The 24330-nt window shown below is 38.8% G+C and overlaps 1 protein-coding gene across 2 annotated transcripts in view; it reads right to left on the minus strand.

Moving 5' to 3' along the window:
• CTSO (cathepsin O) overlaps positions 1–12762 on the minus strand; it is a 36068-nt gene extending 23306 nt beyond the window's left edge. For both annotated transcript variants that reach the window (XM_084972119.1, XM_084972118.1), the window contains exon 1: positions 12625–12762. In XM_084972119.1, coding sequence (XP_084828245.1) covers positions 12625–12729 — 105 coding nt within the window. In that variant the 5' untranslated portion in view covers positions 12730–12762. The remainder of the gene's footprint in view (positions 1–12624) is intronic.
• Positions 12763–24330: the final 11568 nt, after the last annotated feature.

Below are 24330 nucleotides of genomic sequence, written 5' to 3' on the forward strand. Positions count from 1 at the left end.
CACACACACACAGAGGATTTCTCTATTCTCAACCCTGTAACAAACTCAAATGTCTAACCACACAAATACACATTGCTGTGCAATCTTTGACTATACATTCAGCCTATCTGGGCTTTATTTTCTTTGTTGGCAAATGTGGTAATGCAGAACTGGCAGAATATGAACATTAAATAAGATAATGTTTGGAAAACACATTTTACAGTATCTAACATAAAAAGTGCTCAATGAAATACTCTTATGATCTTTTTTCCCCTTCAGACATAGAACATTTGGATTATAAAAAATGACATCCAAAGATGATGTTTTCATATTTCCTTAGGTTGATGTGGAGCAAATCTTTCTCACGGAATCAGAAATAAAGAGTAATCTACTGAAATAAATACACTGCTTTCATAGTAAAATAAAATTATCAGAATATCCAAGAATATTTATTTTTCTATTTTCTATAACAATAGGAATTATATTAATTCCAAATAACAGTGTTTGTTTGTTTTTTTAATTGGGATATAGTTGATTTACAATATTGTATCAGTGTCATGTTCATAGCAAAGTGGCTCAGTCATACATACACATATATATTATGTTTTTTTAAAATTTTTATTGGAGTTTATTTGCAAAGTTCTTTCAATTTCTGCTTGTATAGCAAAGTGACCCAGTTTATATATACATATACACACACACACACACACACACACACACATATATATATATATTCTTTTTCTCATATTATCTTCTATCATGTTCTGTCACAAGTGATTGGATATAGTTTCCTGTGCTGTACAGGAGAACCTCATTGTTAACAGTGGGGTTATTTTGTCTGTGTCTGAGTCATGCAGAAATTCCCAGGCCTGGGATCAAACCTGTGCCACAGCAGTGACAGTGTGGAATCCTTAACTATTACGAACCCTCCTACACTGTTGGTGAGGATGTAAATTGGTACAACCACTACGGAAAACAGTATAGAGCTACCTCAGAAAACTAAAAATAGAACTAACATATGACCCAGCAATCCCACTCTTGGGCATATACCTGGACAAAACTTTCACTGAAAAAAGACACATGTACCATATGTTCATTGCAGCACTATTCACAATAGCCAAGACATGGAAACAACTTAAATGTCCATCAACAGATGAGTGGATTAAGAAGTTGTGGTATATATACACAGTGGAATACTACTTAGCCTTATAAAAGAACAAAATAATGCCATTTGCAGCAACATGGATGGAATGTTAGTAGAGATAGTAGAGACTCTCGTACTAAGTGAAGTCAGAAGGAGAAAGACAAATAACATATGGTATCACTTACATCTAGAATCTAATATAAGGCCCAAGTAAATCTTTCCACAGAAAAGAAATTCATGGATTTGGAGAACAGATTTGGAGTTGCCAAGGGGGAGAGGGAGGGAGTGGGATGGACTGGGAATCTGGGGTTAACAGATGCAAACTATTGCAGATGGAATGGATAAGCAATGAGATCCTGCTGTATAGCACTGGGAACTATATCTAGTCACTTGTGATGGAGCATGATGGAGGATAATGTGAGAAAAAGAATGTATATATGTATGTGTGACTGGGTCACTTTGCTGTAGAGTAGAAAACTGACAGAACACTGTAAAGCAACAATAATGTAAAAAATAAAAATCATTCAAAAAAAAAAAAAAAAACTATTAGGCCACTAGGGAAATGCCTAACAGTGGTTTTAAATAATTTAAAATTTTTAAGTCTTATATTTCACTTCTGGTAATAACTATTATTTCAAGAGACTTTTCTGATCTATCTCATTCTTGCTGTTAGAGCAGATTTCATGGAAACGTCACACACTATGAGCCTAAATTGAGCCCCATTCCTCATGCTATTAACATCCTCTGTCACAGAACTGATCATAGGTATAGGATCTATCAGCATATGATCCCAATACAAGGCAATGGAGGCTATAACCTTGATCAACCATATAGTAAATATTCCTAAAGCCACACAGGATATTAAAATGAAAAGTCCTGACCCTTAATTTCATTTGTTAAATAAAAGATGCAAAGTTTTGGGGAACATACAGGGGACATATTATTTGCAGCTTTGAAAGTTGAAGTTTGAAAACAGATGGATCGAACACTACAAACTTAGAGGTGATAAATCAAAACAGCATTAAAGAGATCTCCTGAAAAATAATTATCTTTACCTATTTTTTTGTTTTGTTTTGTTTTAATTGAATGAATTACAATAAGACATACCAGATTCCTGCCTGGAAGGGGATCTAGGGCCAAAGAACTTGAGGAAATGATCCCGTAAATTTAAAACTAGGGAAAACATGTCCTTTCAACATTAATAGATATTATGCACCTTAAGTCTCTCTAATCAAAATCATACCTTAGGTGGAGGATAGTATGAGAAAAAGAATGTATATATATATATATATGTATGACTGGGTCACTATGCTGTACAGTAGAAATTGACAAAACCCTGTAAATCAGCTATACTAAAATAATAATAATAATAATTCATACTTTAGGGCCCTGTACTTAAAGCTACCTTGATTAGAACTTCTAATAGTCAGCCATCCTTTTAAAAGCTAGAATCTTAGGTAATCACATATTTCAATTAATGATTAAAACATCAGATGTTTCTGAGCACTCTCTTCTGTATTCTCATTTTCTGCTTTGCTGCCCTAGCTATGCTACTTCAATCATTCTCTACACTTCTTACAAACCCATAAAAGGAAAGGAAGGACCATGTTTGCTCAACCAAGGCAGTTCCCATCATGGCAAATCCAAGACTGGTATCCATGAAGGTGTGGGTTCGACCCTGGCCTCACTCAGAGGGTTAAGGACCTGGTGTTGCCATGGGCTGAGGTGTAGGTCACAGACGTGGGTCAGATCTTGCATTGCTGTGGCTATGGTATAGGCCAGAAGCTGTAGCTCTGATTCAGCCCCTATCCTGTGAACTTCCACATACCGCAAGTATGGCCCTATAAAGTGAACAAAACAAAACAAAAACCAAGAGGATTGTTTCAGTCTGATAATAATAGAAGAGAACTCAATTGATAAGACACCTGACCAGTCTTATACCCTGATTAGGCGGAGAGTTAAAACTCTTGAGAAACCAACATTTTTCTTAGAAGATTAGAAACCCTTCCTCTTTCCAAGCACCTTAATTCCCCAAACTTTCCACTTATGGGTAACAGCAGTCAGAAGCTGCTTTGTTTAAGGTAAACTGATAGGGAAACAGTCATTTTCAAAAGTTCTAAGAGTAAAATCCCATTGGAGTTGGGGTAGTCAGGGGTTCTAAGCTACATGCTGGTCCTTAATCACAACCTCTTGCAGGAGATCAGCGCAATCTCCTTCACAGACTAGGACTAGGTCAGAGTAAATTATTATTATTTTTCTTTTTTTTTATTACTCAATGAATTTATTACATTTATAGTTGTACAATGATCATCACAATCCAATTTTATAGGATTTCCATCCCACAACCCCAGCGCATCCTCTCACCCCGCAACCTGTCTCCTTTGGAAACGATGAGTTTTTCAAAGTCGGTGACTCAGTATCTGTTCTGCAAAGAAGTTCAGTCTGTCCTTTTTTCAGATTCCACATGTCAGTGATAGCATTTGATGCTGGCGTCTCATTATCTGACTGACTTCACTTAGCATGATAATTTCTAGGTCCATCATGTTGCTAAAAATGCCGGTATTTCATTTCTTTCAATGGCTGAGTAATAGTCCATTGTGTATATGTACCACATCTTCTTGATCCACTCCTCTGTCGATGGACATTTAGCTTGTTTCCATGTCTTGGTTATTGAAAATAGTGCTGCTGGTGAACATTGGAGTACATGTGTCTTTTCGGGTCATAGTTTTTTTCTGGATAGATGCCCAGGAGTGAGATTGCTGGATCAAATGGTAGTTCTATGTTTAGTTTTCTGAGGAATGTCCATAATGTTTTCCACAGTGGTTGCACCAATTTACAATCCCATCAACAGTGTCATAGGGTTCCCTTTTCTCCAAACCCTCTCCGGCACTTATTGTTCACAGACTTTTTGATGATGGCCATTCTGGCTGGTGTAAGGTGGTACCTCCTAGTGGTTTTGGTTTGCATTTCTCTAATCATGAGTGATGCTGAACATGTTTTCATGTGTTTTTTGGCCATCCGTATGTCCTCTTTGAGGAATTGTCTGTTTAGGTCTTCTGCCCATTTTTCAATGGGGTTGTTTTTTTTTTTTTGGTATTGAGTTGTAGGAGGTGTTTATAAATTTTGGAGATTAATCCCTTGTCAGTCATTTCATTTGCAAAGATTTTATCCCATTCTGTGGGTTGTCTTTTCATTTTGTTTAGGGTTTACTTTGCTGTGCAGAAACTTTTAAGTTTAATTAAGTCCCATATGCTTATTTTTGTTTTTACTGTCATTACTCCAAGAGGTGGATCTGAGAAGATGTTGCTGTCATTTTTGTAGGAGAGTGTTTGGCCTGTTTTCCTCTAAGAGTTTGATAGTGTCTGGTCTTATATCTAGGTCTTTAATCCATTTGGAGTTTATTTTTGTGTATGGTGTTAGGGAGTGTTCTAATTTCATTCTTTTCCCTGTGGCTGTCCAGTATTCCCAGCACCACTTACTGAACAGGCTGTCTTTTTTCCACTGTACATTCTTGCCTCCTTTGTCACACATTATTTGGCTGTAGGTGCGTGGATTTAATTCTGGACTTTCTATCCTGTTCCATTAATCTATATTTCTGTCTTTGTGCCAGTAGCATATAGTTTTGATGATTGTAGCTTTGTAGAATAGTCTGAAGTCAGGGAGCCTGATTTCCCCAGATCCATTTTTCTTTTTCAGGATGTCTTTGGCTATTCTGGGTCTTTTGTGTTTCCAAACAAACTTTAAAATATTTTGTTCAAGTTCTGTGAAAAACATCCTTGGTAATTTGACAGGGATTGCATGGAATCTATGGATAGCCTTGGGCAGTATAGTCATTTTGATAATATTAACTCTTCCAATCTAAGAGTATGGTATGTCTTTCCATCTGTTTCTGTCAGCTTTGGTTTCTTTCATTAGCATCTTATAGTTTTCAGAGTACAGGACTTGTGTCTGTTTAGGTAGGTTTACTCCTAGGTATTTTATTCTTTTGGATGTGATGGTAAATGGGATAGCTTCCCTAATTTCTCTTTCTGATCTTACATTGTCAGTGTATAGAAATGCAGTCGATTTCTGTGTATTAATTTTGTATCCTGTGACTTTGCCTAATTCATGGATGAGCTTGAAGAGTTTTCTGGTAGTCTTTAGGATTCTCTAGGTATAGTATCATGTCATCTGCAAATAGTGATAGTTTTACTTCTTCCTTTCCAATTTGGATTCCTTTTATGTCTTTTACTTCTCTGATTGCTGTGGCTAGGACTTCCAAAACTCTGTTGAATAGTAGTGGTGAGAGTGGACATCCTTGTCTTATTCCTGATCACAGCAGGAATTGTTTCAGCTTCTCAACATTGAGTATGATGTTAGTTGTGGGTTTATCATAGATGGCCTTATTATGTTGAGGTAGGTTCCCCTCTATGCCCACTTTCTGAAGGGTTTTTTATCAGAATTTGGTGTTGGATTTTGTCAAAGGCTTTTTCTGTGTCTATGGAGAGGATCATATGGTTTTTATCTTCAGTTTGTTAATGTGGTGTATCACACTGATGGATTTGTGGATATTGAAGAACGCTTGCATCCCTGGGATAAATCCCTCTTGATCATGATGTACAATCCTTGTAATATATTGTTGGATGTGGTTTGCTAGTATTTTGTTAAGGATTTTTCATCTATGCTCATCAGTGGAGTTGGCCTCTAGTTTTCTTTTTTTGTGGAATCTTTGTCTGGTTTTGGTATCAGGGTGATGGTGGCCTCATAAAATGTGTTTGGGAGTGTCCCTTCCTCTGCAATTTTTTGGAATAGTTTCATAAGGATGAGTGTTAGCTCTTCTCTATTGTTAGATAGAATTTTCCTGTGAAGCCATCTGTTCCCGGACTTTTGTTTGTTGGAAGTTTTTAATCACAGTTTCAATTTCCGTTCTTGTGACTGGTCCGTCGATCTTTTCTATTTCATCTTGGAAGATTGTAATTTTATAAGAATTTGTCCATTTCTTCTAGGTTTTCCTTTTTATTGGCATATAGTTGCATATAGTAGTCTCTTATGATCCTTTGTATTTCTGTGATGTCCATTATTACTTCTTTTTCATTTCTAATTTGATTGATTTCAATCCTCTCTCTTTTTTTCTTGATAAGTCTGACTAAGTGTTCATCAATTTTGTTGATCTTTTCAAAGAACCAGCTTTTTGTTTCATTGATCTTTTCCATGGTTTTCTTCATTTCTATTTCATTGATTTCTGCTCTAATCTTTATGATTTCTTTCCTTCTACTAACTTTAGGTCTTGTCTATTCTTCTCGCTGGAGCTGCCTTAGATATAAAGTTAGCTTGTTTACTTGAGCTTTTTCTTGTTTCCTGAGGTGGGCTTGTATTGTTATAAACTTTCCCCTTAGAATGGCTTTTGCTGCATCCCATAGGTTTTGGAGTGTTGTATCTTTGTTGATCAAAGGATCTAATGCTTCATTATGCTTCATAACGATCAAAGGATCAATCCAAGAATAAGATATAACAATTTTAAATATCTACACACCCAACATAGGTTCACCACAATACATAAGGCAACTGCTAATGACCTTAAAAGGACAAATCGACAATAACACAATAATAGTGAGGGACTTTGACACCCCACTTACAGCAATGGACAGATCATCCAGACAGATAACAATAAGGAAACACAGGCCCTGAATGAAGCATTAGACCAGATGGGCTTAAAAGACATTTATAGGACATTCCATCCAAATGCAACAAAGTACACATTCTTCTCAAGTGAACATGGAACATTCTCTAAGATTGATCACATCCTGGGCTACAAATCAAACCTTGGTAACTCTAAGAAAGTTGAAATCATATCAAGCATCTTTTCCAACCACAACAATATATGACTGGAAATCAACAAGAAAAAAACTGCAAAAAACACAGACTCCTGGAGACTAAACAACATGCTACTAAACAACCAATGGATCACTGAAGAAATCAAAAAGGAAATTAAAAAATACCTAGAAGCAAATGACAACATAGGTCAGAGTAAATTAAATGATGCCTTTTCCTCTTGTAGATATCCAACTCTTTCTGAAGGAGTAAGTAAAACCAAACTGCTTTTGGCTCTAAAATTAAATTCCTCACTTATTGGGTGCACTAAATATGCAAGGTTGAAGGGATTATTCAATTGAATGTGTTTTTCCTAGGTGATTTGCGTAGTTGATGTTAACCCTGTACTAGGTACTCCACTTCACAGATGAATAACCAAGATGTGAATAAATAATTGGTCTTGGGTAACACAGCTAGTATTTGGTGCAGAAGTGTGGTTATTCAGCCAATAAGAAATCCTGGGAAGGGTCTACTTTACTAGACCTCACATCTAGTTTTTTTTTGGCTGAGAAGGCAGTGAGAATTTAGTATATGTTCTCCATTGACATCTAGATTTTCTTTTTTTCTTTTTAGGTCTGCATGAGTGGCACATGGAAGTTCCCAGGCTAGGGGTCAAATCAGAGCCAAGTCTACAACCTACACCACAATTCATGGCAACTCAGAATCCTTAACCCATTGAATGATGCCATGTATTGAACCCAAATCTTTATGGATACTTAGTTGAGTTCATTACCACTGAGCCACAATGGGAACTCCTAGGTTTTCTTCTACTAATGGTGATTTATTGGGCAACTTATCAGTCTGATATGTGTTCCCTTTGATGACTCCCATGCATGGGGATAAGCTGTATATTGAAATTGGGAGGGAAGTAGAAGGTGGTTTATAAGATCACTTCCTGTTTGGCTCGCTAAACCCAGGGTGTTTCACTTCTGCTTCTTAGACTTTTACATTCTTTATTGGCAGATTCTGAGGTTTGCTGCAGGATGAATCATACATTTTACAAACAGATTTCAAGTGTTCTCATTGCTGGTGCTTTCAGTTTTTGGAATTTTGCAGCAACTCCAGGAATAAGAAGAAAAGTAAAATGCTTGTGTACAGTGTTGGTTCATTGCCAAGAATTTCTCATGAGATTTGGAGCAGTCATTTTCCATGGGTGATTTTCACTGAAAGGCTGCCTCCTTCCTTCCTCCTCTCCCCTTCCCAGGACTCTTAGCTGTTTCTGGAGACATGACTAATTGCCCTACTGGGGATGGGGGACATGACTGGCATCTAGTAGGTAAAAGGCAAGGATACTGCTGACCATGTTAGAATGTGCAGTCAATATTCCAGATGTCACTAGGGTTCCCAAGAAAACCTACATGTGAATAATAACAAATTTTTTCATAGGACATACTTTTATAAAAGACTGCTTTAGAAAAGCTTCCTAGACAAAGCATTTTTTAAAAATTTTTTGAAAAATCATTTTTTATATATTGTGCTGAAGTCTGAAATAACACACACATATATTTACCATGTAAAGTCAAATAATAAGAGATGTGTAGTTATTGCATACTTGTGTGTGGGCAGGCACATAAAGATTGAATACAATAGATATCCTTTTGTGAACTGATTGAAACAATCTGGTTTTCTAGTGTACTTTACATTCTTCTCATTTATGGATCAATGTTTAAACATAAGATTCACTTCCTAGGCTGTAATTTCTTAGAAGTTAGTGTGTGTCTTGTTCGTCACTGAGTCAGAAAACCTAAACCTTCTCCCTATCCACAGGAGAGGTTAAAGCATTGGACACATGAATGGACACAAGAACAAATGAACCAATCAATTTCGACTCAAAAGTTCAAGTTGATGACATATTTTCATTTTGGCAGTGCATGAGAAGCTAGAACCATTAGAAACTGCCACCTGAACAAGAGTATCTTAAGTCAATTTCACCTCTTAATGCTTCTGTTAGATAGAAATTACAACTTAAAGCCTTCTGGATCAAGTTTATCTGGAGGAAATAATCCAGTTCTTAAGGGGCTGTTTATAGCAAACATCTGTAGCTCATTAGTTAGGCCCCTTCACTGTAAAATGCTATGATCTTCTATTCATACGTAAACAAACATGCCTACCAGTATACATAATTTTATTTTATTTTTTTAATGTAGCATATGTTATGATGGAAACAATTTTTAAGGTGAAGTTTCAAAATTGTATGCAAAACCACATGAGTATTGGCATATAGACATGATTCTGAAGTAAATGTTTAATGATTCCCTAATTGGGTTTGTGGCCCGAAGAGGTCAAGAGTTCAGCTGCTCTGTGGTCAAATGAAGACCCTCAGTACATTTCAGTGCCCACCTAGGTCCTGGCACAAAGAACAGATTTAATCCAACAGTAGGGGTGTCCTGAACACTGGAAGCTTCTAAGGAGTAAAAGAACAGAGGGAGGCGCTCTTACCCTCCCACCCCTGCACCCTGCCCCCATCAGTTATCCTGTGAAGCATGCATAATCATCCAAGGAGGAGCCTGGTCTTCACCCAGTAATAATATAATGACAGTGTGTGGGTAAATGTCATGGGTGTCGCCTAATTCTCATTTAGAGAGTATTCCCGGGGCACTTAGGAAAACACAGAAGGCGGGATGACAAAAGATTTTACCTTTCTCTGAACCATGACCACGCAGAACATGACTCATCAATCGGACCATTTCTCCGTGTCTACAGCTGTGATTCCCTGAATACCTTCCCACACTATGTTTCTGGCAGTCACCACTCATCAGCCTGCTTGCAAACATGAGGAGAGATCCAAAGACTCTATACAGCTCCTGGTCTTCGATATTTGTCCACTTTTCACTCTGAATCCTACAGATTCTCCTTAACACAACAAACAGCACTTCATAACTCTTAATTTTTAAACTTTGCTTTTTCATTTTAACTTGACTGTGGAGCAAGGAAATTTTCTAGAATCTGTAAATAATATTAGGTAGACCAATAATTTGTTGCAAGTCTCAACCGATTCGTAATTTGACATAATGTTAAAGAGATAAAGCTTCCCAGGGTTATACTCTCAGTTATCACACTTTAATCCATCCTGCCAGGCCAGAAGGATGTTGCCTAATGCTCATTGGTACCAAGCAAGCAAAGCCCTTTCTCTCTTTGCCCTTCTCCAGCTCCCTGTCCCAGGTCTAAACAGCCATCCAGGTTCAAAAAGAGTTTTCAACAACTGTGGACAGGAGACCTACAAGTTCTCCCAGGCCTCCATCTCATGAAGTAAACCCCCACTGGAAGCAACTGCTTTGACAACATTTTCAGCGTTTCTCAATGCTTTTTTTTTTTTTTTTGGCTTTTTAGGGCCATACCTGTTGCATAAGGAATCTCCCACGCTAGGGGTCGAATCAGAGCTACAGCTGCCAGCCTACACCACAGCCACAGCAATGTGGGATCCGAGCTGCATCTGCAACCTACACCACAGCTTGCAGCAATGCTGGATCCTTAATCCACTGAGTGACATCAGCGATTGAACCCGAATCCTCATGGATACTAGTCGGGCTCATTACCGCTGAGCCACAATGGGAACTTCCAATGCAACGTTTTTAAAAGCACTAAGAATCTTCATTCACTTAACTTTCTATCTCCCAACATGTACCCCTACATTTCTCCTGAGAAGAGCTGCATTTTCTAGACATCATCTCTTGGTATGGCCTTTTCACAGGCCCGGTATAAGTTAACTATATAATATGAGTAAATACATATATGCTTACAAATTATATAAATTACTTCTGTTTAAAATATACATTCATTATTCTGCCTTCCTTGTGCTTCCAATATCTCAAATACTAATTTTTCAAGGAATATGGTGGTGCTGTTAGCTGTTAAGTCAATGAATACCTTATCAATATAGCTGCAAATGATCATTTCTCCCTAAGGGGTAGTGTTCACCACCATACACCACCAAGCTCAGGGCGGGAGGAGAAGACAAAAACTGTTCTCAAGCAATTATACCCATGCTTCTGGTTTTGAAAGCTAGAATGGAACTCTAGAGCAATACAATAGGGCAAAAATAAGGATGGACAGATTCAGGCAACAGTGGAACTTCCTAAACACTGGCCCTCCAGGGGCAAGAGCAGGAGAGGTAGAAAAGAGCACTGCTGCAGAATCTCAAGAAAACACCAGGACACCAGGAGAAAGAACATGGAGTTTCCATTGTGGCACAGCAGAAACAAATCTGACTAGTAACCATGAGGTTGTGGGTTCCATCCCTGGCCTCACTCAGTGGGTTAAGGATCTGGCATTGTCATGAGCTGTGGTGTAAGTCGCAGATGCGCCTGGAATCCTGCATTGCTGTGGCTGTGGCATAGGTCAGCAGCTGTAGCTCCAATTTGACTCCAAGCCTGGGAACCTCCATATGCTACCGGTGAGGCCCTAAAAAGCAAAAAATACATACACACGTGCATACATAAATACACACATACCTACATACATGCATACATATATATGTACACATACATACAATTTGGATAAGCGCCAGTATTACTGATTTCATACTTATTTTAAGAATGAATGAATTCTTTTTTATAACACATTGTCATGATAACGACGTTACGATTTTAAAATTAAATGCCATCAGATTTATAGACTATGGTAAGGCAAACTCTAAATCATTATTTCTGATAGCTTCCTTGATTTCAGGAAAAAAACAAACAAAAACCTTATTTATACTCAGGTTACTGGCCTGTTCCCGAGTTTTAACGCTGGGGTACAATCTGAGATTGTGAACCCTTCACAATAATCTGAAAAGGAAATGAAATGCTTCCCCTTTCTCTCTAAATCAGTCTCCACCGAGTCAGGTGAACGTGTAAGATGGCGAGCCCGGGTTCAGGCAAAACAGAGATGGGTAAGAGTCTTTGAGCTTGCTAAACTTAGGCTTTTTGTTGATAAAATTCTGATTTCATAAGGAGGGTACCAGCGCCCCTCTCCGGAGGAAGAACCACACGTTTCTTCCGCCTGCTTCTGGTTCCCGCGACTGTGCAACCGCCAGTTTAGGAAGGCGGTGAGAAGGCCAGGGCAGTGTGTGCGTCTTCCAATCAGAAACACTTTGGACGTGGCCAATGATTACTTGCGGCGCATCATATAAACCCACAGCCAAACCTCTTTCTTCCTGAAGTACCAATCTAGGGGTTAGCACAGGTCAGGGGGAGAGAGACCCCCTAGAACTCGATGAGGGAGGGAGAGCTCGCCCGCTCTCAGGAACCCTGGCTCGCCATCGGACCGCGAGCTGGCGACCCCCGGGAGTGGCGCTTGAGTGGCCCCTAAGCCCTGGCCTCAACGCCCCGGGACCGGAAGGGGCAAGCGACCCCCGGAGTGGCTCTTGTGTGGCCCCGCTGCCCGTCCAGCAGGACGGGGCGGGGGGAGACCCCTGGGATTGGCGCTCGGGTGGGACCCTTCGCTCCTAACGGGAACAGGCAAGTGAACCCGAGAGTGGAGCTCTGATAGCTCCAAAGTCCTGGCCTCTCCGCTCCGGGACAGGAAGGGGCGGGCGACCCCCGGAGGTGGCGTTCCGGTAGCCCCTGCAACCCCAGATAGGAAGAGGCAAGTGACCCCGGGGGTGTTACTTGCGGGCCCTTCGCCCCACCCGGTGCGGGAAGGGATCCCAGCAGGAATGCACGCGGTACCCGGAAGGCGGCAGGCGGGTGACGGCCCCGTGGCGGGATCCGGGTGGCGTCAGCACCGCAGCAGCAGCAGCAGCAGCAGAGCAGCCAGAAGCGCAGCAGCTCCATCCCGCAGGGTTCGGGTCAAGCGTTTCCTCTTTCGGTTCACCAACTCCTCCCCGCCTCCTGGGCGGAGCATGGGGGCTAGAGACACTGCGCCCCTTCAGTCCGCACGGCTCTGTACCTGGGCATCTGGTCTACAGCAAAGGGCGAGATTCTAGCTCTTTTCTGTGGAAACATATGCGCAGGACCGCGTGCTTTCTGGGTTCATCTCCCATCTACTAGGGAACAGCCTAGGAGTCCTTTTTACAGAAAAGCGGGGCAACAGAACCTGTTTTGTGACCTGCAGTTCCTGAATTAAGCCCCTTATCTTTCTTCCTTTAGATGGAAAGATGCAGGCAGTAGTGGAACTTAGCTTGACCTAATCCTACTCTTTCTGCCATGGTCCTTGACATTCTGAACCTAATTCTGAAATAGTGTTCGAGAATTTACAGTCACTTATTCAGCAGATATGTATAAATAATTACAAAAAAAGTACATTTGTGAAAATAGTACACAGTGCTTTGATTTATTACATTATGACTTCCATTTGCACAGGAAGAGAAAGGTAGTTAAAGTTTGTGGTTCAATTTAAATAAGGTAAGTCATGGGGTTCCCTGGTGGCTTAGCAGTTAAGGATTCTGTTTTGTCAGTGCTGTGGCTCTGGTTGGATCCCTGGCCTGAGAGAACTTCTACATGCCTTGGGCGGGGCCAAAAAAAAAAAATAAGGTCACATCATTTAATAATAAAAATAATAAAATAAATAAAAATGAATAATAAACAATAAGTAATAAATAAATCAAGTCACACCAAGTCACATCAAGCAAGATGCCCAGAACATTTTAAGCATTCAGTATTAGCTACTTATTGTTTTTGTTTGTTTGTTTGTTTTGTCTCTCGGGCCACACTCAAGGCTATGGAGGGTCCCACGCTAGGGGTCAAATCCAAGCTGTAGCCTCCGTCCTACACCAGAGCCACAGCAACACAGGATCCGAGCTGCATCTGCAACCTATACCACAGGTCTCAGCAACACTGGATCCTTAACCCACTGAGCAAGGCCGGGGATCGAACCTGCATCCTCATGGATGCTGGTTGGGTTTGTTAATCACTGAGCCACGATGGGAACTCCTATTTATTGTATTTTTAAGGTGGCTTTCCCCATCTCCTTTTATTAGTGTTACACAGTTTTCCACCTGCTCAGTGTAGTTCATAGTAACCCATTCTTCATGCTTTCTTCTCTGTGTTTTTATTCTTTTCAAATCATTGCACTTGATATTAACTTAATCAATGAGAGTGGACCACAGAAATAACAAAACTAATGTTCAAATCAATTAGCATACCAATCTGGCAGCATCTCAGGTTAAGAATTTTCTGGTGAAAGGGGTAACCCCTTTAAGGATAAAAGGCGCTATTTCGCCCCTTTCCTGCTTGCCCATTTCTGCTCCCTTCTCACTTTACAAGAACCTAATTATAGGACTGAGATTGTTAGGCAGTTTAACCTAATTCCTGACTTAGGCCCTCCTGATTGCACACAGTGCCTTGCCTGACCTGCTGATTTTTCTCCAAAATAAAAATAAGTAAAAAGGAAGAACAGAGCAGTTAAAAATTGACTAGTTCCCCACTCCCAACACCCCCTTAGCAATCCTTAGAAGGTCAGGCAGGCCAGACAGGATCTGAAGAGTCAGCCAAGTGGGCCTGCAGTGGAGAAGGATGCAGAACCCAACGTCCTGCCCTGATGTCACAGTGAGATTCTTCCCTCCATTTTTCTTTCTTTCTTTCTTTCTTTCTTTCTTTCTTTCTTTCTTTCTTTCTTTCTTTCTTTCTTTGTCTCTCTCTCTCTCTTTCTTTCTTTCTTTCTTTTGCTTTTTAGGGCTGTACCAGTGGCATATGGAAGTTCCCAGGCTAGGAGTCAAATTTCAAATCAGCTACAGCTGCCAGCCTATGCCATAACAACATGGATCCAATCCACATCTTCAACCTACATTACACCACAATACATGGCAATGCCAAATCCTTAACCCAGTGATTGAGGCCAGGGATCGAACCTGCATCCTCATGGATACTAGTCAGATTCGTTTCTGCTGCACCACAATGTAAACTCCCATTTTTTTCCCTTTCTTTCTTTTTTTTTCTTTATTTTATAGCGCCACACCCATCGCTTATGGAAGTTCCAAGGCTAGGGGTTGAATCAGAGCCGCAGATGCTGACCTACACCATAGCCACAGCAACACCAGATCCAAGCCACATCTGCAACCTCAGCTGTTTTGCAGGTGCTGAAACCCCCACTAGGTGGAAGAAGTCAATTTCATGCTGCCCATAAGGACATAGATCCCAGACCAGTTGGAACCGGAAGTTTGATGACACTGACTCTCAATTACCTCACCAACAACCAATCAGGAAAATGTCCCTAAGCTGTCCACTCCCTGCTCCTCAAACACTGTAAGACTCCTCACTCCAAGGGAGTGGGGAGATCACAGTCCTTGAGGCACTAGCCTGCTGTGTCCCCCTCTTTGCCCATCAATTAGACCTACTTTTTCTGTTTCTTCCAACTCTGCCTCTGCATTTCTATTTGGCATCAGTGCACAGAGGCATCTAATATTTCAGCAACATCACTGAGAGCAGAGAGAGGTACCTCAACCACTGATGCTGTTTTTCCAGTCCCCTTACTCATCAGGGAAGTAAAAAAAGGGCTAAGGAAGCTCCCACAGAGAAAATTCATATTCTTTTCTGGGCATTTCCATCTAGACTCATTTACGTGGACAATGAACAGTAGCTGAGTAACAATGTCTTCTTTGGCCTCAGAACCAGCTATGTGATTTGCAGGCCCCAGTGAAAAGCCCCTTATCCATATATTATTAAAAATTTCAAGATAGCAACAGTAGAGCATTAAACCAAGAAACGAGTCACTCTGAGCCAAGGGTCCTTTCTATTATAATCTCTAAACAAGTCTTCCAGGAGTCTTCAAAATCCACTCATAGTCAGTTTAGATTTTTTTTAGAGCCACGACCTGATTTACATCTTTAGTTTTACCTAGGTACAGTGAGTAATTTTATTCTTTGATGGAAAATTTGTAACAAAAATAATGTACATCTGTTCTGGAAATTAGGAGTAAAGACATGGAAATTTTTTATGTGCTCTCAGAATGTAGGTGGTAAAAATTTAAAATTCCCACTTTGGCCCAAAGGGATAGGGTTTTGCTCCCTGGCCGGCACAGTGAGTTAAGAATCTGGCATTGCCACACCTGCAGCTGGTTGCTACTATGGATCAGACCTGATACATGGTCCGGGAACTCCATATAGCATAGGTGGTGAAAAAAAAGAGACTTAAACAGTAGTGAGTTCACAGTCAATGTCTTTACAACCGCAGCCCTTTTCTTGTAAGTCACTTAGGCTAATACTTCTTTTTTTAAAAGAGAGCTTTGCATTCAGATTACAGCTACTGTTTATTGACAACCTACTGAGTCAGAAAATTTAAGTACAAGCAGCCACCTTGCCCCAAGATAATTGGTATGGTTAAAAAAAAAAAAAAGACATTTAAACTAAATTTACTTCCTAAGCTCACATCAATAAATATGTACTGAACACCTATTAAGTGCCAGACAAGGTTCTAATGAGTGAGGATCTATCTGTAAATAAGCAACTAGGCAGTTCCTGCTGTGGCTCAGTGGTTTACAAACCCAACTAGTATCCATGAGGATATGGGTTTGATGCCTGGTCTCACTCAGTGGGTTAAGGATCTGGTGTTGGTGAGATGTGGTGTAAGTTGCAGACATGGTTCAGATCCCATGTTGCTGTGGCTGTGGCATAGGCTGGCAGCTGCAGCAGCTTTGATTTGACCCCTATCCAGGGAACTTCCATATGCTGCAGTTCAGCCACATAAAGCAAAAACAAAACCTACAGCTAAAAAGATGAAAATCCCCACCCTCATAAAGCCACCGTGTGAGGAAAGATGTACAGAACAATTACTAAAAGTTTTGGGGGTCAATACAATGGGATAAATTGTGAGGGAGTAGGATTGCAATTAAAGTAAGCTGTTTGGGAAAAGTCCCCTTGAGGAAGAGACATCTAAACAAAGGTGGGAATGAGATAATTAGGTAAGTGAGAGAAGAGGGACTGAGATGGGAAGGAGGAGTTCAGTGCCAAGACCTTGAGATGGGAATGTTCCTCTCATGTTCAAAGTCATAAGTATGGTTGGAGAAGAGAGGAAGAGGGAGGGAGAAGAAGATGAGATGGGTAAGTATAGACTGTGAAAGTCTCTGTTGGTTAAAGGGGAAATCACAATTATCTATTAAATAGCTTTACAAAAGTGATTCGAAGAAGCTTTTATCTTGAAAATTAAAGGTGCATATGCCTGCTACTGTTTAGAATAAACAGTATAAATTGTATTTATGTGGGAGGTGTAATTTTTCTCATTAAATTTGCAGAAAAGCACATGGGGCTTCTTTCGCTCCCATGTTAGTTATCTATTGCTACATAACAATAACCCTCCAATCTCATTCTATGATGCACTATCATTGTGATACCAAAATCAAAGTTACCACAAAAAAGAAAATTTCAGGCCAATATCAATGATGAACATAGATGTAAAAATCCTCAACAAAATATTAGCAAACTGAATATAAATATACATTAAAAAGATCATACACCATGATCAAGTAGGATTTATCTCAGGGATGCAAGGATTCTCCAATAGTTGCAAATCTATCATTGTGATATAGCACATCTACAAACTGAAAAATAAAAACCATATGACCATCTCAATAGATACAGGAAAAGCTTTTGACAAAATTCAACACCCATTCCTGATAAAAACTCTCCAGAGAGTGGGGATAGAGGGGACCTACCTCAATATAATAAAAGCAATTTATGACAAACCCACAATTAACATCATTCTTGATGGTGAAAAACTGAAAGCATTTCCACTAAGATCAGGAGCAAGACAAGGATGTTGGCTCTCACCACTGCCATTCAACATATTTTTTAAAGTCCTAGCCATGGCAATCAGAGAAGAAAAAGAAATAAAAGGAATCCAAATTGAAAAAGAAGTGAAGCTATCACTGTTTCAGATGACATGATAGTATACCTAGAAAATCCTAAAGATACTACCAGAAAACTATTAGAGCTAATCAATGAATTTGGTACATTTGCAGGATACAAAATTAATACAAAGAAATTGATTGCACTTCTATATATTAACAATGAAGGCTCATAAAGAGGAATTAAGGAAACCATCCCATTTACCATTGCATTGAAAAGAATAAAACACCTAGGAATAAACCTACCTAAAGAGACAAAAGACTTGTGCTCTGAAAGCTATAAGATGCTGATGAAAGAAATCAAAGATGACACAAACAGATGGAAAGATATACCATGCTCTTGGATTGGAAGAATCAATATAGTCAAAATGACAATACTGCCTAAGGCAATCTACAGATTCAATGTGATCCCTATCAAATTACCAATGACATTCTTTTCAGAACTAGAACAAAATATTTTAAAATTTGTATGGAAACGCAAAAGACCTTGAATAGCCAAAGCAATACTGAAAAGAAAAAACAGAATTGGAGGAATAAGGCTCCTTGACTTCAGACTCTACTACAAAGCTACATTCATCAAAACAGTATGGTACTGGCACAAAAGCAGAAATGTAGATCAGTGGAACAGGATAGAATGCTCAGAAATAAACCCAAGCACATATGGTCAACTAATCTATGACAAAGGAGGCAAGAACATACAGTGAAGGAAAGATAGTCTCTTTAATAAACAGTGCTGGTAAAACTGGACAACCCCATTTAAGAGAAAGAAATTAGAACATTTTCTAATACCATATATAAAAATAAACTCAAAACGTTCTAAATGTAAAGCCAGATACTATAAACTCCTAGAGGAAAACATAGGCAGAACACTCTTTGATGTAAATCACAACATCTTGTTTGACTCACCTTCTAGAATAAAGACAATAAAAACACAAATGAACAAATAGAACCTAATTAAACTCAAAAGCTTCTGCATAGCAAAGGAAACTGTTAAAAAAATGAAAAGACAATCCACAGAATGGGAGAAAATTTTTGCAAATGGCTCAACCAACAAAGGTTTAATCCAAAATATACAAACAACATATACAACACAACACCAAAAACAAAACAAAACAAAAAACAAACCAAAGACAGAGGATCTAAAAAGACATTTCTCCAAAGAAGACATACAGTTGGCCAGCAGGCACATGAAAAAATACTCAACATTATTAGAGAAATGTAAATCAAAACAACAATGAGGTGCCACCTCATACCAGTGGCTGTCATTAACAAGTCAACAAACAACAAATGCTGGAGAGGATGTGGAGAAAAGGAAATCCTCCTTAATTGTTGGTGGGAATGTAAATTGGAAAACAGTATGGAAATACCTCAGAAAACTAAATATTGAACTACCATATGATCCAACAATCCCACTCCTGGGTTTATATCTGGACAAAACTTTGATTCAAAAAGATACCTGTATGTTCTATTCACAATAGCCAGGACATGGAAACAACCTAAATGCCCATAGACAGATGAATGGATTAAGATGTGTTACATATACACAATGGAATACTACTCAGCCATAAAAAGGACAGAATAATGTCATTTGCAGCAACGTGGATGGAACTAGAGACTCTCCAATTGAGTGAAGCAAGTCAGAAAGAGAAAGACAGACACCATATGGCATCACTTAAATCTGGAGTCTAAATATGGCACAAATGATCCATTTACAAAACAGAAATAGATCATGGACATGGAGGACAGACTTGTGTTTCCCAGGGGAAGGGGGAGGAGTGAGATGGATTGGGAGTCTGAGGTTAGTTGATGCAAACTGTTGAATTTGGAGTGCATAAGCAATGAGACCCTGCTGGATCTCAGAGAACTATATCCAATCACTTATGATGGAACATGATGGAGAATAACATGAGAAAGAGAATGTGTATATGTATATATATATAAAACTGGGTCACTTTGTTGTACAGCAGAAATTGCCAGAGCATTGTAAATAACAACAACAACAAAAAAGACAAGAAATAACAAGTACTGGTAAAAAAGTGAAGAAAAGAGAATACTTGTGCGCTGTTGCTGGGAATGGAAATTGGTGCAGCCACTATGGAAAGCAATGTGGAGTTTCCTCAAAAAATTTTTAAAAAGTACTACCATATGATTCAGCAATTCCACTTCTAAGTATTTATCTGAAAGAAGGATAAAAAAAAAAAAACTAACTCGAAAATGGATATGCACCTTCCTGTTCCTTGCAACATTATTTGCAATAGCTGAGAGAGAGAAGCAACCTAAATGACTCTTGACAGATGAGTGGATAAAGAAAATGTGGCAAATATGCCTAACATGAAATATTATTCAGCCATAATAAGAAAGAAATCCCATTATTTGTGACAACATGGATGGACCTTGAGGGGATTATGCTGAGATAAGTCAGACAAAGAAAGGCAAACACTGAATGATCTCACTTACATGTAGAATCTAAAAAACAAAAACAAAAAGCCAAACCTGATATAGAGAACAGATTGGTGGTTGCCAGAGTCAGGCTGGGAGGGGAGGGGAGGCAGCCTGAAGGATGAAGGGGATCGAAAGGTACAAACTTCTAGTTATTAAATAAATAAGCAATGAAGATATAATATGCAGCATGGTGACTATAATTAATAATACTGTATTGTATATTTGAAAGTTACTGAGAGTTGATAAAAAATTTGTAAATATGTCTTGTGATGGATTTTAAATAGACTACTCTGGTGATCATTTTGCAATATATACATAAATGAAATCATTATGTTTTACACCTGAAGCTAACAGAATGGTATATGTTAATTATACCTCAAAAATATTTATTGAGGAAAAAAAAACTCCCAAACTTAGCAGCTTAAAAGTCATTATCTCACACAATTTCCATGGAGCAGACATCTAGGAACTCCATCCCCCCTGCCTTACATTACGCAGACCAAGCCTGGTCCAGTGTGGTTGGGGGGGGATGACCCAGGCTGTGCATACAAGGAGCTGGGGCTCATTGGGTGCATCTGGAAAACCAGCTACCACAGCCTTTTTGATTTTAACAGTCTAACAACAACCATGGTCATTTTTGTATGCATGAAAATAATCCAGCTCTTCATCTATTTTCACAAATTCTTCTCAACCTCTGTAATATTCAAATCATTATTTGTTATTGTTTCTATCTTGACATAAACCTTCTGGGTTTTCCTTAGTTTATAATCTTTCACTTCATCTTTAAAATGACTTTGCTATGCAGCAGTATTCATAATAGCCAGGACATGGAAACAACTTAAATGTCCATTGACAGATAATTGGTTGAAGAAGATGTGGTACATATATAGATGATGGGATATTACTTAGCTGTCAAAAAAATGAAAATGAAATAGTTCCATTTGCAGCTATATGGATGGACCTAAAGATTATCATACTGAAGTAAGTCAAAGACAAATACCATATGATAGCTCTTACATGTGGAATCTAAAATGTGACACAAATGAACTTATCTATGAAGCAGAAACAGACTCACAGACATAGAGAATAGACTTATGGTTGCCAGAGGTGTGGCAGAGGAAGGTTGAATTCTGAGTTTGGAATTAGCAGATGCATACTAGTATATATAGAATGGATAAACAATTGGTCCTACTGTATTGCACAGGGAACTACATTCAATATCCTGTGATAAACCACAATGAAAATATATGAAGAGAAAAATATATGTGTACACACACACACACACACACACACACACACACACGCATGACTGAATCACTTTGCTGTACACCTAAAACTAACAGAACATTGTGAATCAAATATACTTCAAGAAAAAAAAAAGTAAATGATTTTTTTTATGGAGTCATTTTTTTTTATTTTTACTTAAGGAATGCTCACATTGTGATTTTCTAAGATTTATTCTAAACACTTTACTAATATTACCTTTATTCAATCCTCATAACAAATCCTTGTAGTAGGTAGTAGTATTGTTTTTTCCTTGTGTACATGGAAAACTGAGACACAGAAAAGTTGAGATACTTGTTCATGGTTATGCATCTGATAACTGGTGGGTATAGTATTTGAATTGTTGGAGTTTGGTTCTAGTCTCTGCTGTGTAGCCTCTCCAGTTCCTCATCCTCATTTTTACATGCCTTATAAGATTTTGCATCTTCTTAATATATGCATTATTAATTCATTGTCCATGAGTACTATAATTGCATGAAATATTGTAGACTTCTTTTTTTTTTTCTTTTTTACCTACAGCACATGGAAGTTCCTGGGCTAGGAGTCAAATTGGAACTTTAGCTGCAGGCTTATGCCACAGACACAGCAATGCATGATCTGAGCTACATCTGTGACCTATGCCACAGCTTGCAACAATGATGGATTCTTAGCCCACTGAGCAAGTCCAGGGATTGAACTCATATCCTCACAGAGACTATGCTGAGCTCTTAACCAATTGAGCCACAATGGGAACTCCAAAATGTTGTAGACTTTAAATAATCGGTTGATGGAATACCTTGTGGCTCAGCAAGTTAAAGATCCAACATTGTCACTACAGTGGTTTGGGTCACTGCTGTGGCATGAGTTTGATCCCTGGCCTGGGAAATTCCACATGCTGTGGGTGCAGCATCCCCCCAAATTAGCTAAAGATCATCAAATAATCAGAAACATCAGCTGAGAAAGCTGCTAGCATTAAACTGGGGAAAATGTTTGAATGGATATTAATTTTATGAGGTGAGTTATTTAGTGATAGTTTTTCATGGTATGAGGAATTTTGTATCCTTACACAGCCTCATGTTTATAGGTTTTCAGATAATGAATCTACCAATGAGAAGGAAGCTTATCCATGACCTCTGATCCCTACAACAACTCTGCAAGGTAGGAATTATCATCCTCACTGTACAAATGAGGAAACTGACTTGTATAGGGATTGAGGAAATTATTTAAAATTCTAAATATCAGTGGTCAAGGTGAGACATAAATGATATGTCAGACTTCAGAGCCCAAACTGCCCTCACTTATTCCAAGAAGCATCTGTGAGTGTTTCTTATTATTATGTTGGCTTTTCTTTAATAATAATATCTTTCATAGTCCCCTATGAGCTTTCTCTGTTCTGATATGATTTACAGGAAAACATGGTACTCAGTAATACACCTGTCATTGTATTACCTCTGAGTTGGACTATTCTTTTTTCTTTTTAATTTTTCTCTCTATATTTATGGGAGGGATTTCTATTCCTCCAGGCAATTCATTAACTAGTGTCTTGATTGAAATATTTGGTTATCTTTGGTCTTGGATTTTACACTGAATTTTTTTTTTTTTTTTTTTTTTTGTCTTTTGTCTTTTTAGGACCGCACTTGCAGCATATGGAGGTTCCCAGGCTAGGATTCGAATTGGAGCTGTTGCTGACTGCCTACGCCAGAGCCAAAGCAATGCTGAATCTGAGCCATGTCTACCACCTACACCACAGCTCACGGCAATGCCAGATCCTTAACCCACTGAGCGGGGCCAGGGATCAATCCTGCAACCTCATGGTTGCTAGTCGAATTTATTTCCGCTGTACCACGACGGGAACTCCTGAAAATTTTATTAATTTCACGATATCCACCCCAATCTCTCCTTTTTGTTATTGCGGTTGCTAATTGGTTTCACATAGGCATTGAAGTTGTTTTGATTTCTTGTACTTGCTACGTTTCATAGGAAATACATAAATCCTGAACGATAAATATGTTATATATTTATCATATACAAATTTCCTTTACAGCCAAATAGAAGAAATGCCACCTGAACAGTCACTGCCAATGGGCAGGATTTGTTAGGCTTTAGAAATAGCTCATTCCATTTTCTCAGCTGGAGGGGAAAGGCTGCAACAAGAGTTGCCAAAAAATGTGGTAAAACAAAGGGCAAAGTGGTAACTTCATCAACGAGCTTCGACCCAGTAGGGAAAATATCATTAATAAAAATCTCTAATGTATACCTCCTTTCTCCAAACAGTTAATGAAAAAAAAAAATGCCCCAAGAAACACCTAAAACCATGAGTGGTTTCTATAGAAACCCCAATCCATTTCTCTTGCTGACCTTTGAATAAATGTGAACAGAGGAATGCTTTAGCTCTGATGCTTTGCATGTACTGTGGAGACAGCCAATGAGTTTATCTCAGAACCATTATTAACTGCTTGTAGCAAAATAGTAGCATTTCTCTCCTCATAGACTTAGAAATTTTGGTCTTAAATATTTCAGAAAAATCTGGGATTTGTAGGTATAAACAATACATTCCACATGACAATTTTTTGCAGGAGGCTAAAACTCCCTTTTCTTTTCTCATGTAATAACTTTAAATAGGAAAAAAAGTGTCCTTTTTATGATCTAAGAAAATCATTCTAGGGTCCTTTATTCTCAGCATGTCATTAATACTAATGTATATTCTGCTTTAATACCTTTCCATTCCCTGAAGTTAGATGGAGCCTGAAATAATTACATACCTTTGACTTTTCCTGTCATTTTTTGTAGTGCAAAAATCACATTATCCCCAAGATGAGACATAGGAAAAAAGAAAAACCCACAGGGAGGGACATGCACGCATATACATATAAAGAATATATATGTCCTCA

This window comes from Sus scrofa, chromosome 8 (assembly GCF_054392235.1).
Source record: "Sus scrofa isolate SSC_HxYL_T2T_F1_AM1 chromosome 8, Sscrofa_HxYL_maternal_Yorkshire_Landrace_v2.0, whole genome shotgun sequence".
In the NCBI taxonomy this organism is placed as follows: Eukaryota; Metazoa; Chordata; class Mammalia; order Artiodactyla; family Suidae; genus Sus; species Sus scrofa.